Source organism: Panthera pardus, unplaced genomic scaffold (genome assembly GCF_024362965.1).
Source record: "Panthera pardus isolate Hobbes unplaced genomic scaffold, ASM2436296v1 HiC_scaffold_17, whole genome shotgun sequence".
NCBI classification, from domain to species: Eukaryota; Metazoa; Chordata; class Mammalia; order Carnivora; family Felidae; genus Panthera; species Panthera pardus.
Genome location: NW_026526732.1, coordinates 102,807,829 through 102,819,936, shown reverse-complemented (window position 1 = coordinate 102,819,936; position 12,108 = coordinate 102,807,829). Strand labels below are relative to the sequence as shown.

Sequence of the window (12,108 nt, the reverse complement as noted above, 5' to 3'; positions counted from 1 at the left end):
AAGGGAGATCTGTGGGACCAAGGATCACCATCAGTACTCTCATCTTTTCTTGGGTGTAATTAGGTAAATAATGCCTGTACTGCTCTACCCACAATAATGATACTGTTGAAAAGGAAAAGTATAATGTATGAGAAAGCTTCTGAAAATTGTAAGAAGCCCAACAAAAATGTGAATTAAAATAGTGACAGAGATGATGTAGGAAAAGGGAAGCTTATGCATAAGATGACTTCAAATTCCCTCAAACTTGAAAAATGTTCCTTGATAAGGAATGGAAGAATGCCATTTATTGTGTGAAAGCCCAGCAGAACAGAACAGTAAATTGAAATTTTTAGAGAATAATCTTTGAGGCATTAGCAAATTTTTGCTCTTTTCTTTACTAAATTAAGTTCTGGTACATAATAGATGATTAATAATTTTATCTAATTTCCTAACTCTATGATCAGATTTTAGAACTAATAGTCCCAGGTGGGTTAAATTATTTCTAAATTAGTCTCTTATTTGGGGAAAACTTATATATATATTTTTAGTATTTATTTTGAGAGAGAAAGTGCATGTACTTGTGTGCATGTGGGGGAGGGGCAGAGAGGGAAAGAGGGAGAAAGAGAATCCCAAGCAGGCTCGCCACTGTCAGTGCAAAGCCCAGTGCAGGGCTTGATCTCAGAACTGTCAGATCATGACCTGAGCCAAAATCAAGAGTCCAACGATCAACAGACTAAGCCACCCAGGTGCCCCTTGGGGAAAACTTCTGAAGAGATAGTATAAGGTAGACAGTGTTAAAGACATTGCTTCTTAGAAACTGATGAAACATGACTTCCCATCACATTGGCTAAAATTTAAATGGGCTCAAAATGTATAAAACCAAAACTAAATATTTCTTCTTCTACCAACTTCTAATGTCACACAGTTATTATTATTATTATTATTATTATTATTATTATTATTATTTTACAAGTTTAAGGGTTTAAATGGGACACCTGCCACCCAACAGGCTAGCCCAAGATACTTGAGTCTCTTGTTAGGGATTTGTGCTGCTTGTGGCTGGCACTGTTTGGGTTTAGGATATATTTGTTTAGGACAGTAACTTAGATGATTCATCTCGCCCCAAAGAGAAGGAAAACAAAAGGTGCTGGCAAAGGAGAAAAAAGGTAAAACAAGGAAATGAAGGGGAAAGGAATAGCAGAGAAAGAAAATTATAAGGCAGTTATAAAATGTGGACTTAAGATTTTGGGAAAACCTTGTTCTGTGCAAGCTCCTGAAAACTTCTTGGTAGAACGAGCTGGATCTGGATTATTTTGTGTGGTGTATCTCCTGGGGGATATTTACTTCTGTTTTGCTTCTACTCTTGCCCTCTTCCAAGGGAAGACCCAAAGGGGTCTTCATCAGTAAGATTTCAGTTTCTCCAGAAGGAACTGAAAGTACATGTAGTCAGTTTGAATCCTTGATATAGTCTTGGGAGAAATATAAAGACACGTTACAGATCAAGAGAATACAATGCTAGGGGCGTCTGGGTGGCTCAGTCAGTTGAGCGTCCAACTTCAGCTCAGGTCATGATCTCACAGCTCGTGAGTTTGAGTCCCGCGTCAGGCTCTGTGCTGACAGCTCAGAGCCTGGAGCCTACTTCACATTCTGTGTCTCCCTCTCTCTCTGCCCCTCCCCCGCTCATGCTCTGTCTCTCTCTCTCTCTATCAAAAATAAATAAACATTCAAAAAAAATTTTTTCGAAAGAGAATACAATGCTAGGATTTACGTAGTATCCTCCAGGTGTTCCCAAAGCATAATATCATTCGGGCTGGCAGGATTATACTGATTTTGCCAATATGTGCACTCATGTGACACCTCTGAATGACAGTTATCCCCAAATACAAATTATCTAAGAAAAAACACCTTTATATTTTCTACCTCAAAATTAGTTGCTTGAGGTTTCATCATGCATATTCTTTTTTTTTTCTAATGTTTATTTATTTTAGAAGGGGGTGGGGCAGAGACAGACGGGGACAGAGGATCTGAAGTGGGCTCTGTGCTGACAGCAGAGAGCCCAATGCGGGGCTCGAACTCACAAACCGTGAGATCTTGACCTGAGCCCAAGTCAGACATTTAACTGGCTGAGCCACCCAAGCTCCCCTCATCATGCATGTTCTAAGACCTTCACTCCCTAATCTAGAGAAATCCTTCTTTTTGTCCTCCTTCCCCCAGGAATGCTTCCACAGCTGCCCACCCTTGCCACCTGCAGCAATGCCACCATTAACGTTTGAAATAGAGGTTCTTATTTTCTTGAGAATTCCCATAACTCTGTTTAAATGTTCGTGCATTCAAACTGATGTGGAGATTTCATTTTCACAGAAGTCCAGTGTTAGAAGCACTTTCGGGGATTAGGAGAAATACTTTCATATTTGTCAAAGTAATGCTGAGATGTCTATTTTAGAATAGTGAATTCTTTTTTGATGATATTGTGGTTTCATACAATATTGCAAGGACATGTACTTTCCTTTGATCCTTCTGCCCATAGCTGGACATTTGCAAACCATTAAATATCAAGAATTGAGTTCACTGATTCCAAATAACTTATTTTATGTAAGTGTAAAGAGGCCATAAGCATCTAGAAATTAGGAGGTAGCCTGTATAATTTTTTTTTGTCTTTTTGGTTGTTTATATCCATCCCATCTTCCTATTAGACAATGTGAAATGAGAATTAAAGAATCAGAGACGATGCAGTCATATAAGCACACACAATAAAAGCAGTCATCAATAGAAGTAGACGAGTTAAGGGGTGTGTAGGAATAACATGCCTTTCCTGCAATGTATAGATACATCTAACGTGTGGTCTGAGCAGTTTCTTGTTTTCCAAAGGTAACTCATTGGATATTTTCAATTAAAATGCTCGACATTGAAATGGTCAACTACGTGGGTATTCATTACATCCTAGTTAGCTCACCTTTGTTCGTAAGACCATGACAATTGCATCAAAAATTCATATGAAATTCAAAATCTTCGGATGAGAGATCCAATAGCTGATCTGCATCGTTGGATTGGCTCACATGTTTCTTTTTTACCTCTGTGAATAAACAAATTCAGTTCTATTTAATTATGTTGCCAACTGTACAATTATATGAAGGGCCCATTGACTAAGGGGCTAGCCTCCTAATTCCTCTTAATTTCTTATGTTTTGTTGATTAGCCAAATATTTTGGTGTAATTAGACAATTATATATAGGAGGGATAGAAACTGAATTAGACAATTTTTTAATTCAAACATGTACAGACAAAACATTTGATATATGGAAAAACACATTTAAACTTCTTCACTGAATTTATAACTAAATATGCTTAACATTTGATCTGCATTAAGGTAAAGCAGAATTGTTAACAAGTTTTAATTGTTACCGTTACAATAATCGTCAAAAGGAGAAACACAGAACTTGAAATTCAGACATCAGCTTAAAAATTATGTCCTTAAGGACAATGACGTAAGTGATAAAGTTAGAATTTATGATTCACCAAAGATCGTGTTACATAATTCATAATGTGACATTTTGTTTTGAGAAGTATTTCTTATTGTAGCTTTATAAATAAAATTTTAAATAAGGATGAAACTAGTCATAAAAATAATAGCCCCATAACTGTCATAATGAGATGATGATCATAATTGCCTAAGGGGAGTCTACAAAATTGTCATCTGTTTTTAAGTCGAGAGGCTGTCCTAAGTCAGTGAGTTAAGCAGCAGAATCAAATACCAGAGGTTGAGAATTCTGGAACTTCTCCAGATACAGCTTCCTGTGTGGTGTAGCTGAATTGCTCAGCATGAGTTAAATTTTTCCACCCTTTGCCTCTTCCTCATTTCTTCATCGACTTTTGGTTTATTGTAACTTGCTATAATGTTTATATGGTAAGGAAGTTTATTTACCAACTTATAAATTGATTTATTCAATTATCCAAATAATTCCTAAATCCTAGCTATAAGAACTAAAGCAATGTTTCAACTTTTATTTTAGTTTTAAATATATTTTAATCTGATATAAAATTAAATACTTGTCTTTAAACAACTCCAGTATTTTTTTTTTTGTAATAATGGATCACACTGATCATCTACCACATAGTAATTTCTATTGCCAGTCTGAGAAATGATAGCATGAGTCTGTATTTAAAATTTTAGTTAGAAATTTCCTAAAAATAAAGCTAACACAAAGCATAACAGATAATGATGCCCCACCAAATGGCATTTTTTGATGCCACCGATCAACATAAAATAGTCTAATACTGCTATTCATCTATTAAAACATAAGCAATACAGTTGACAGTCAATCAGCTAAGTCTAACTCAGAACAGAAAAAAGGAGAAGTTCAGATCAAGTATCCTCAATGAAAATATATACATGCAGTTATTCAAAGCATGCATTTAGATGCTACATCTCAGAGATTCAACTAAAACATTAGCTGGAGGATATAGAGAATCCTGTTTGATTTAGAGCAGGTAAGGGCTATCTCTGTTTTTTTGTTTGTTTTTCGTCTCCTTATGGCCCCTTTTACTTTCAGCTGTGATCAGAATGAAAGAGGCGAATTCTATGAAATAACACAATATGAAAATAATGCTGGCAATAAACCTGAGGATTATTGTTCATAAAAAAAATCACAAATGATCTTCAGAAGAAATTTTAGGCACCTAATAATAAAACTCCACTGGTTTTAACTCGGTGATAAATTATTTGTGCCACAAGACATTTTGTCACTTTTTGGTAGTTATTTGTTAATGACACAAATGCTTTGGAGAGGCATTAGTGGCTGGGTCCATGGAGGGACATTCACTTGGAATAATTGGACTCTTTTGTACTTGTCTTTGGCTACATTGATAATTACAGTCAGGGCCAGTGGTTAGATTTTATGACTACCCACTGTAAACCCAGAAGAAAAGGACTAATCGCTCTCTCATTATCTCTTGAATATGGAGTAGCATCACTTTAGATGTGTTCTTTTGAACAGTTCCTTGGCTGTCCTTTACTTCATTCTTCAGCTACTGTATTAATCTAGTGTTTTGTTGTTTGTTTAAAAAAGAACTGTTTTCTTCATATGTTTTGCTTCTTTAGAAATACAGCATTTCTATTATGTTTCACAAAAGCGTTACTGTTAGTCAACATACTCAGGAATGTGGTAATTAGAAGTGAAACCAGTGACCAGAAATCACGATTGTTTAATGTTAAGAAAAGTAGCAGGAAAATGCTATTAAGGGTACCTTTTGCAAGGAACCATCTTACATGGGACATAGCAATCATTTTTTTTTTGAGGCTAGTGGGCTGAATTGTGGCAAATAAATATATACTTTAAATATTAAAATATAAATTCGGTTCACAGGAGTCTGAATTATAATGAAATGCTGGGAAACAGGATTTTCCAAAGTCTACTTGAATCATGGCTCTGAAAGAAGCCTATACAACTTGATTTAAACTTATTTATAAATGTGATATCCTTCCAAAAATCATATTTTAATTTTATAAAAAGCAATGATTAAGTGTGATCCTTTCATATAGATTTTTCCTTATGCTGAGGTTAATCTATGAATATTCACCTTAAAAATGAACACTGGTTTTGTCAGTGCTCATGGGCTGTGAGTCACGTCAAAAATTTTACAATCATCCTGTAGTGCTTGAAAACAAAGTTGCTATTGTGAACCTTACCTGTGTGTTATAGATGGAACTTTGGAGGTTGCTTTATGAAAGTTTACTCCTCTTTTAAATGAGAAAACAAGCCTTTGGTAAAATATCACGGGATGAAATTAAAGCCCCATGTTGAGTTCAACTTCAATGTTGAATCTTTTATTCTAGACAAATTTGTAAAGAATTCCAAGACCTCTTGAGCCAAGATAGATCACCACTGGGATCCTCCAGACCCACTCCAATCCTAGACCTTGACATCCAGAGACACTTAACACATTTCAGGTAAGACTGGTTTTCCAATTTCCTCAGACTCTTTTTAAATTGTTAAACCATCCTTATTAACCCAGGCATTTTTATATTCATGTCACAGTTCCGTTTAGAGATATCACTTATATATTCATATAGTGAATATATAAGACTGAATCTTTTGAAATTGCAAACATCTAAGGTCAAATTATAAAAATAACTAATGCATGAAGCATTTTAGATCAGAAAATCTAGTGTCTGTGCGATCTTCAGGAAATTGTGACTTTGAAAGTGAACACTATTATTTCAAATAATGGTACTTTTGAGTGAGGATTCTGAAATCATTTAAATAGTACATTATCTTGGTGAGGCACATTGTTGAATGGACAGATGATATGACACAAATTAATGGGATATCATACACTGATTTTACAGGCGTGTGTTAATTTCTGCCCAATTAGAAATTGCAAATGGTTCTTAAATTAGACCACACGAGTGTATTTTAAACCTTCTGGAATGTGTTACTGAAAGCATATTCAAATTTTATTTTCTGAGGTTCTTTGGAAGATAGTAGAATTTTTTTTTTCTAGATAATTTATGCCCTAGATGCAATGTGGAAAGGAATATATTAACTACTCAGGTAATTTCCGGTTTTAAGACTAAAATTCTAATGTCTTTCATGATATTTCTCATCAGTGTAAAAAATATGTTATCCTCTTTTAATAATTATCATTTAGTTTAAAAAACAATGCTAAGCAAAGACTATTACACATTAAATTTTAAAATGTTTTCAGTACCTCTCACTGATTATAATGCTGTTGAGGAAGATACTCCATTATATAAAATAATGGGTATTTATTTATTTATTTTTAAATTTTTTTTAATGTTTATTTATTATTGAGAGACAGAGAGACACAGAGCGTGAGCAGGGGAGGGGTAGAGAGAGGGGGAGACATAGAATCTGAATTAGGCTCCAGGCTCTGAGCTGTAAGCACAGAGCCCGACGCGGGGCTAGAACTCACAAACTGCAAGATCATGACCTGAGCCAAAGTCGGTCACTCAACCAACTGCGCCACCCAGGCGCCCCTAAAATAATGGGTATTTAAATGAGTTGGAATTTTATCTTCAACATCAGAGGCTTTTAAATAGAATATTTTATTTTGTATAATGCCACAAGGCTCCTCAAGATGTAATAGATACATCTTTGAAGAATAAACTTAGGGTTTACCTTCTAACAATGCACCAGATGTACCAAACATATATCTCACAGGACTTTTTCCCTACCACTTAGTTGGATTAGTGAAAGTGAGTGTAATAAAACTGGTAGAAATGGCAATGCCCAGAAGTTAAGAGAAAAAGGCTTTGGAGTAGAACCATCTTCAAATCTGGACCCTGACACATGTGAGCTGGGTTGTTTTGAGGTAACATGCATTCTTTCCAAGCCTTGATTTCCCTAGCTTTAAATGGAATAAGGACCCTGTATTATATGGTGGTAGTGAGCTAAAGTGAGATAATGATTATAGACACAGGCACCAGGCTTGGTAGAGCATGCAACGCTTGATTTTGGGGTCATGAGTTCAAGCCCCACGTTGGGCATAGAGCTTACTTTAAAAAAAAACAATAAAATAAAATAAGATAAAATAAGATAATGAATATAAAGTAAGCATTTAGTAAATAATGTACTGTTTACCACTGATCCAGACTTAAAAGGTATGGTTTGCTTCACTGTCATACCCATACGGATATATTTTTTTTCATTTTTTTTAAGTTTATTTATTTATTTTGAGAGAGAGAGTGAGAGAGGGGAAGGGGCAGAGAGAGGGGTGGGGGGAGAGAGAATCCCAAGCAGTCTCCACACTGTTGGTGTGGAGCCTGATGCAGGGCTCGAGCCAACAAACCCTGAGATGGTTACCTGAGCTGAAATCAAAAGTCGAACACTTAACCAACTGAGTCACCCAGGTGCCCCAATATTTTTCATATTTTTATTTGTATAAAATACAAATTTTATATACTTTATATATTTTATTTGTATAAAATACAAATATACTTTATTTGTATTTGTATAATTTTTATACAAGTTCAATTCAGAGCTTAATAAAAATTTTTATACAAATTCAATTCTCAATTTAAGGAGGTTTGTTAAGTTACCAATATACTATAAGGAAGAACATACTGTTAAAACTTGGAGAACTCGGATTTTATATGATAGCTACCAGGTTATTTCCAGTTACAGGTGCCACAGCCTTCATCAGACAGTGAGCTGTCCTTTTTCAGGCTCAAAACAAAATACAGCATCAATGTGTAAATTGAATATTAGTGACAGTGTGAAATAAATGGGCAAACCATTTGTTTGCTCAGCATAGGCACAATCTGCTAATTTGTTGATACTTTAGTTAGTTGCCAACTTAATGCCACAGAACTCCTTAGAGAAAACTTTCACTTCTAAACTTGAGCTGAATGTTTCCTATGTGGGCTTTACATGCTCTTGTTTATCTTTCCTCATGCAGAATATGGTAACAAGCTAGTCTGGTGTTGGCCAGAGAAGAGCTAAATATATTGAAAATGGCTCTCCCCATCCTCAGCAAAAAAGGCATTATATTTTGAATGCAAAACTCTTAAGATTATGTATGGCTGCAGATTCTCAATCACAACAATTTGAAACACACAACCATACCTTAAAACAATTTAATACCACATGGTATCATATATAAAATTTTGGTATTATTATTTATATATTGAGTATTTTGTTATCATAAAGTTGTGATTTCCTATTTATGTATTTATTGGGAGAGAGAGAGAGAGAGAGAGAGAGAGAGAGAGAGAGAGAGAATCTCAAGGAGGCTCTATGCTAATAGCGATCCATCTCACAAACGGTGAGGTCATGACCTAAGCCCAAATCAAGAGTCAGACACTTAGCCAGGTGAGCCACCCAGGTGCTCCTGTGATTTCCTATTTATTATGCCTTTCTAATATTTGTTAGATTTTTCATTTACTTTGCTTTACTACATTCCAGATTACTTATTTTAATGACATCTTCTGATTTCATAATGGAAGGTAGAAGGATGATAGAAATCACTTAACTAAAATTCGCTTTATAGCAAACTTCCTAAATTGTATATTTTTTATTGTGGTAAAAAGCATATAATTATAGGGGTACCTGGGTGGCTTAGTCAGTTAAGCATCTGGCTTCAGCTCAGGTCGTGATGTCCCAGTTTGTGAGTTCAAGCTCTGCATCAGGCTCTGCGCTGACAGCTCAGAGCCTGGAGCCTGCTTTAGACTCTGTCTCCCTCTCTCTCTCTGACCCTCTCCCACTCATGCTCTCTCTCTCTCTCTCAAAAATAAATAAACAGTAAAAAATATTTTTAAAAAAGCACTTAATGTAAAATTTACCATCTTAACCATTTCTAAATGTATGGTTTAGCAATGTTAAATATATGCACATTGTTGTGCAACAAATCTCCAGGACGTTTTCATTTTGCAAATCTGAAACTCTATAACCATTAAACAACTCCCCATTTCCCTCTCCCACTAGTCCCTGGCAACTACCATTCTACTTTCTGTCTCTGTGATTTTGGTCATTCTAGATGCCTCATATAAGTGGAATCATACAGTATGTCTGTTTGTGACTAGCTTATTTCACTTAGTATAATGTTCTCAAGGTTCATCTGTGTTGTACCGTGTGTTAAATATCCTTCCTTTTGAGGCTGAATAATACTCCATTGTATGTATATGCCACACTTTGCTTATCTATTCATTCATTAATGGATACTTGGGTTGCTTCTACCTCTTGCCTGTTGTGAATTATACTGCTATGAATATGGGTATGCCACTGTCCCTTTGAGATCTTGCTTTCGATTCTTTGGGATATAAACCCAGAAGTAGAATTACTATATGATATAGTAATTTTTAATTTTTTTTTATTTTTTGAGAAACTGCCATAGACTTATAATATATGAGAGAGACTTTATCATACAGGATTAAGCAGGGCACGGGTAATGACCTGGGGTAATTAGGAAATGCTTTCATCTTTCAATCCACAGTACTTAGCACACAGAGTATGTCCAATAAATATGTTAATTCTTTCTCACAGTGAGTGCACCATTTTACATTCTCACCAACAGTGTACAAGGGTTCTAATTCCCCGACATCCATGCCAATACTTATTATTTACTATTTTTGTTTTTGTTTTTGATAGCGGCTATCTTCATGGGTATGAGGTGATATCTCATTTTGGTTTTGACTTGTATTTTTCCAGTGATGAATGATGTGAAGCATCTTTGCATAAGCTTGTTGACCATTTATGTGTCATTTTTGGAGACATGCCTATTCAAGTTTTTTTGCCCATTTTTCTGGTTATTTGCTTTTGTGTTGTTGAGTTGTAGAAGTTCTTTATATATTCTGAATGTTAGCACCTTTTAGACATATAATTTGCAAATATTTTTTTTCATTCTGTAGGTTGTCTTTTTTTATTGTGCTGATTATGTCCTTCAATACACAGAAATTTTTGTGTTGTTCAACTTGCCTGTTTTTACTTTTGTTGCATGTGCTTTTGTTGTCATATCCAGGAAATCCTTGCCAAATCCGAAGTCATGAAGCTTCCCCCATATGTTTTCTTCTAAGAGTTTTATAGTTGTAGGTCTTAAGTTTAGTTAGGTGTTTGATCCATTTTGAGTTAATTTTTACACATGGTATAACATAAGTGGCCATTTTTTTGCATGTCTTAAACTATGTCCTTTTAAATAAAAGATACGTGGTTGACATTTCCAATTAAAACCCAAGTTGAAGTCTCCCAATGTAGAGCAAATTTAAATGTATGTATTTTTTTATTATGCATTTATTAAAAGAAACCTCAGTAGAATAGCTTAATAGGACAGTAAAGGTCAGCTTGCTGCCTAACCTTGAAAAAGACTTCATGCTTTTTAAGTAAGCCCTTAAATCTTTCTTGGAGCTTTTTAAAAATCTCAAGGACACAAACACATTTTAAAAGATCTAATTTAATAGGTCAAGTTTAGCCTTGAACTTGGGCATCTGGGTTGTTTGCAAAGCTCTGAAGTTGTTTCTGATAGTTAGACATCTTTAAGAAACAGAGCCCTAGGATGTTTCTAGACTATTAACTTTTTTTTTTTAACTTTGGAAGAGAAACAATTCTAATTCATTTTTAAAATGACACTGAGAATTGTATAAAGCTCTATCTTGTATACTAACGTGTTAAAAGGATTCTACATTTATTATTCTTCTAATAATCTGGGTAAAAATATGTCCGCATAGAATGTGTCTCCTTCATAATTTCCAACTGACAGCAGTAACTTTAATTTTGATAGTAGTATAAGCTCAAGAGAAAAATGAATTAGAAAGGAAGCATAACACAACTTTGAAAACAGTCCATTGGTAGTCTGATTTTCCACTATTTTTGCTGAGTTCTGGGTGGAAAAGAAGTAAGGATACAGCATGGTTGAATAGACATAGAGAATGCTGTAATTAGTAACATCAACTTGTGCTATTTTACTTGGTCAAAATACTGTTCCCAATGCAGACCACTTGAATTACACCTTGCAGAGTGGCTGATTTGGTACCTTGAGAACTGTGGCTTACTTTCAGCACATTGAATGTGTCCAGGTAAAACTAGGGAATGATCTGACCTTATAAAGCACAGATAACTACTTCCAGTTTTCTGTGGTAGTTGACATATTAGTGTGATCTGGGTAACTGTATAGCAGTGACCCTTCTCCAAATTCATACCCTGGAAAGCTGCTTGTTTCCATCAAAATGACAGGAGGCAGATTTATTCATTATTTATAGTTTACTGAATACCATCAAAAGTGTGGAGAAGACAGCAGACACCATAATATCTACTGGAAGGGGGACGAGAATTGATTGAAATCTGCAGAAGACCCTGCAAATACAATTCCCAGAAAGAGTGGTGGCAATTAGACCAAGGTGGCATTGGGCCTCTGGACAGAACACACTCAGCTCAGACAGAAACCCAGATGCCTAATTTTCTGAAATGTTAGGAATTCCCCTCTTTGCGATCTTAGGAAATCTTAACAACTTTTCCCTTCTTTGTCTCTTACATTCTCATAATTGCCTTGAATCTAAGGTCCAGTAAAAGTGTGTCTAACAACGTAAATAAGGGGAGGAAGTTAGACTATCTTTAAAGCTCAGTTCTGAAAGAGAAGCCTATTAGAAAAATGAGGAAATTTTCCTTCCCACCTTGCCTGA

The 12,108-nt window shown here is 35.2% G+C and overlaps 1 protein-coding gene across 2 annotated transcripts in view; it reads left to right on the top strand.

Moving 5' to 3' along the window:
• The window catches only part of TFAP2D (transcription factor AP-2 delta), a 58,618-nt gene that overhangs the window by 32,695 nt on the left and 13,815 nt on the right, over positions 1 to 12,108 (top strand). For both annotated transcript variants that reach the window (XM_019457386.2, XM_053904807.1), the window contains one exon: positions 5,812 to 5,925. In XM_019457386.2, coding sequence (XP_019312931.1) covers positions 5,812 to 5,925 — 114 coding nt within the window. The remainder of the gene's footprint in view (positions 1 to 5,811; positions 5,926 to 12,108) is intronic.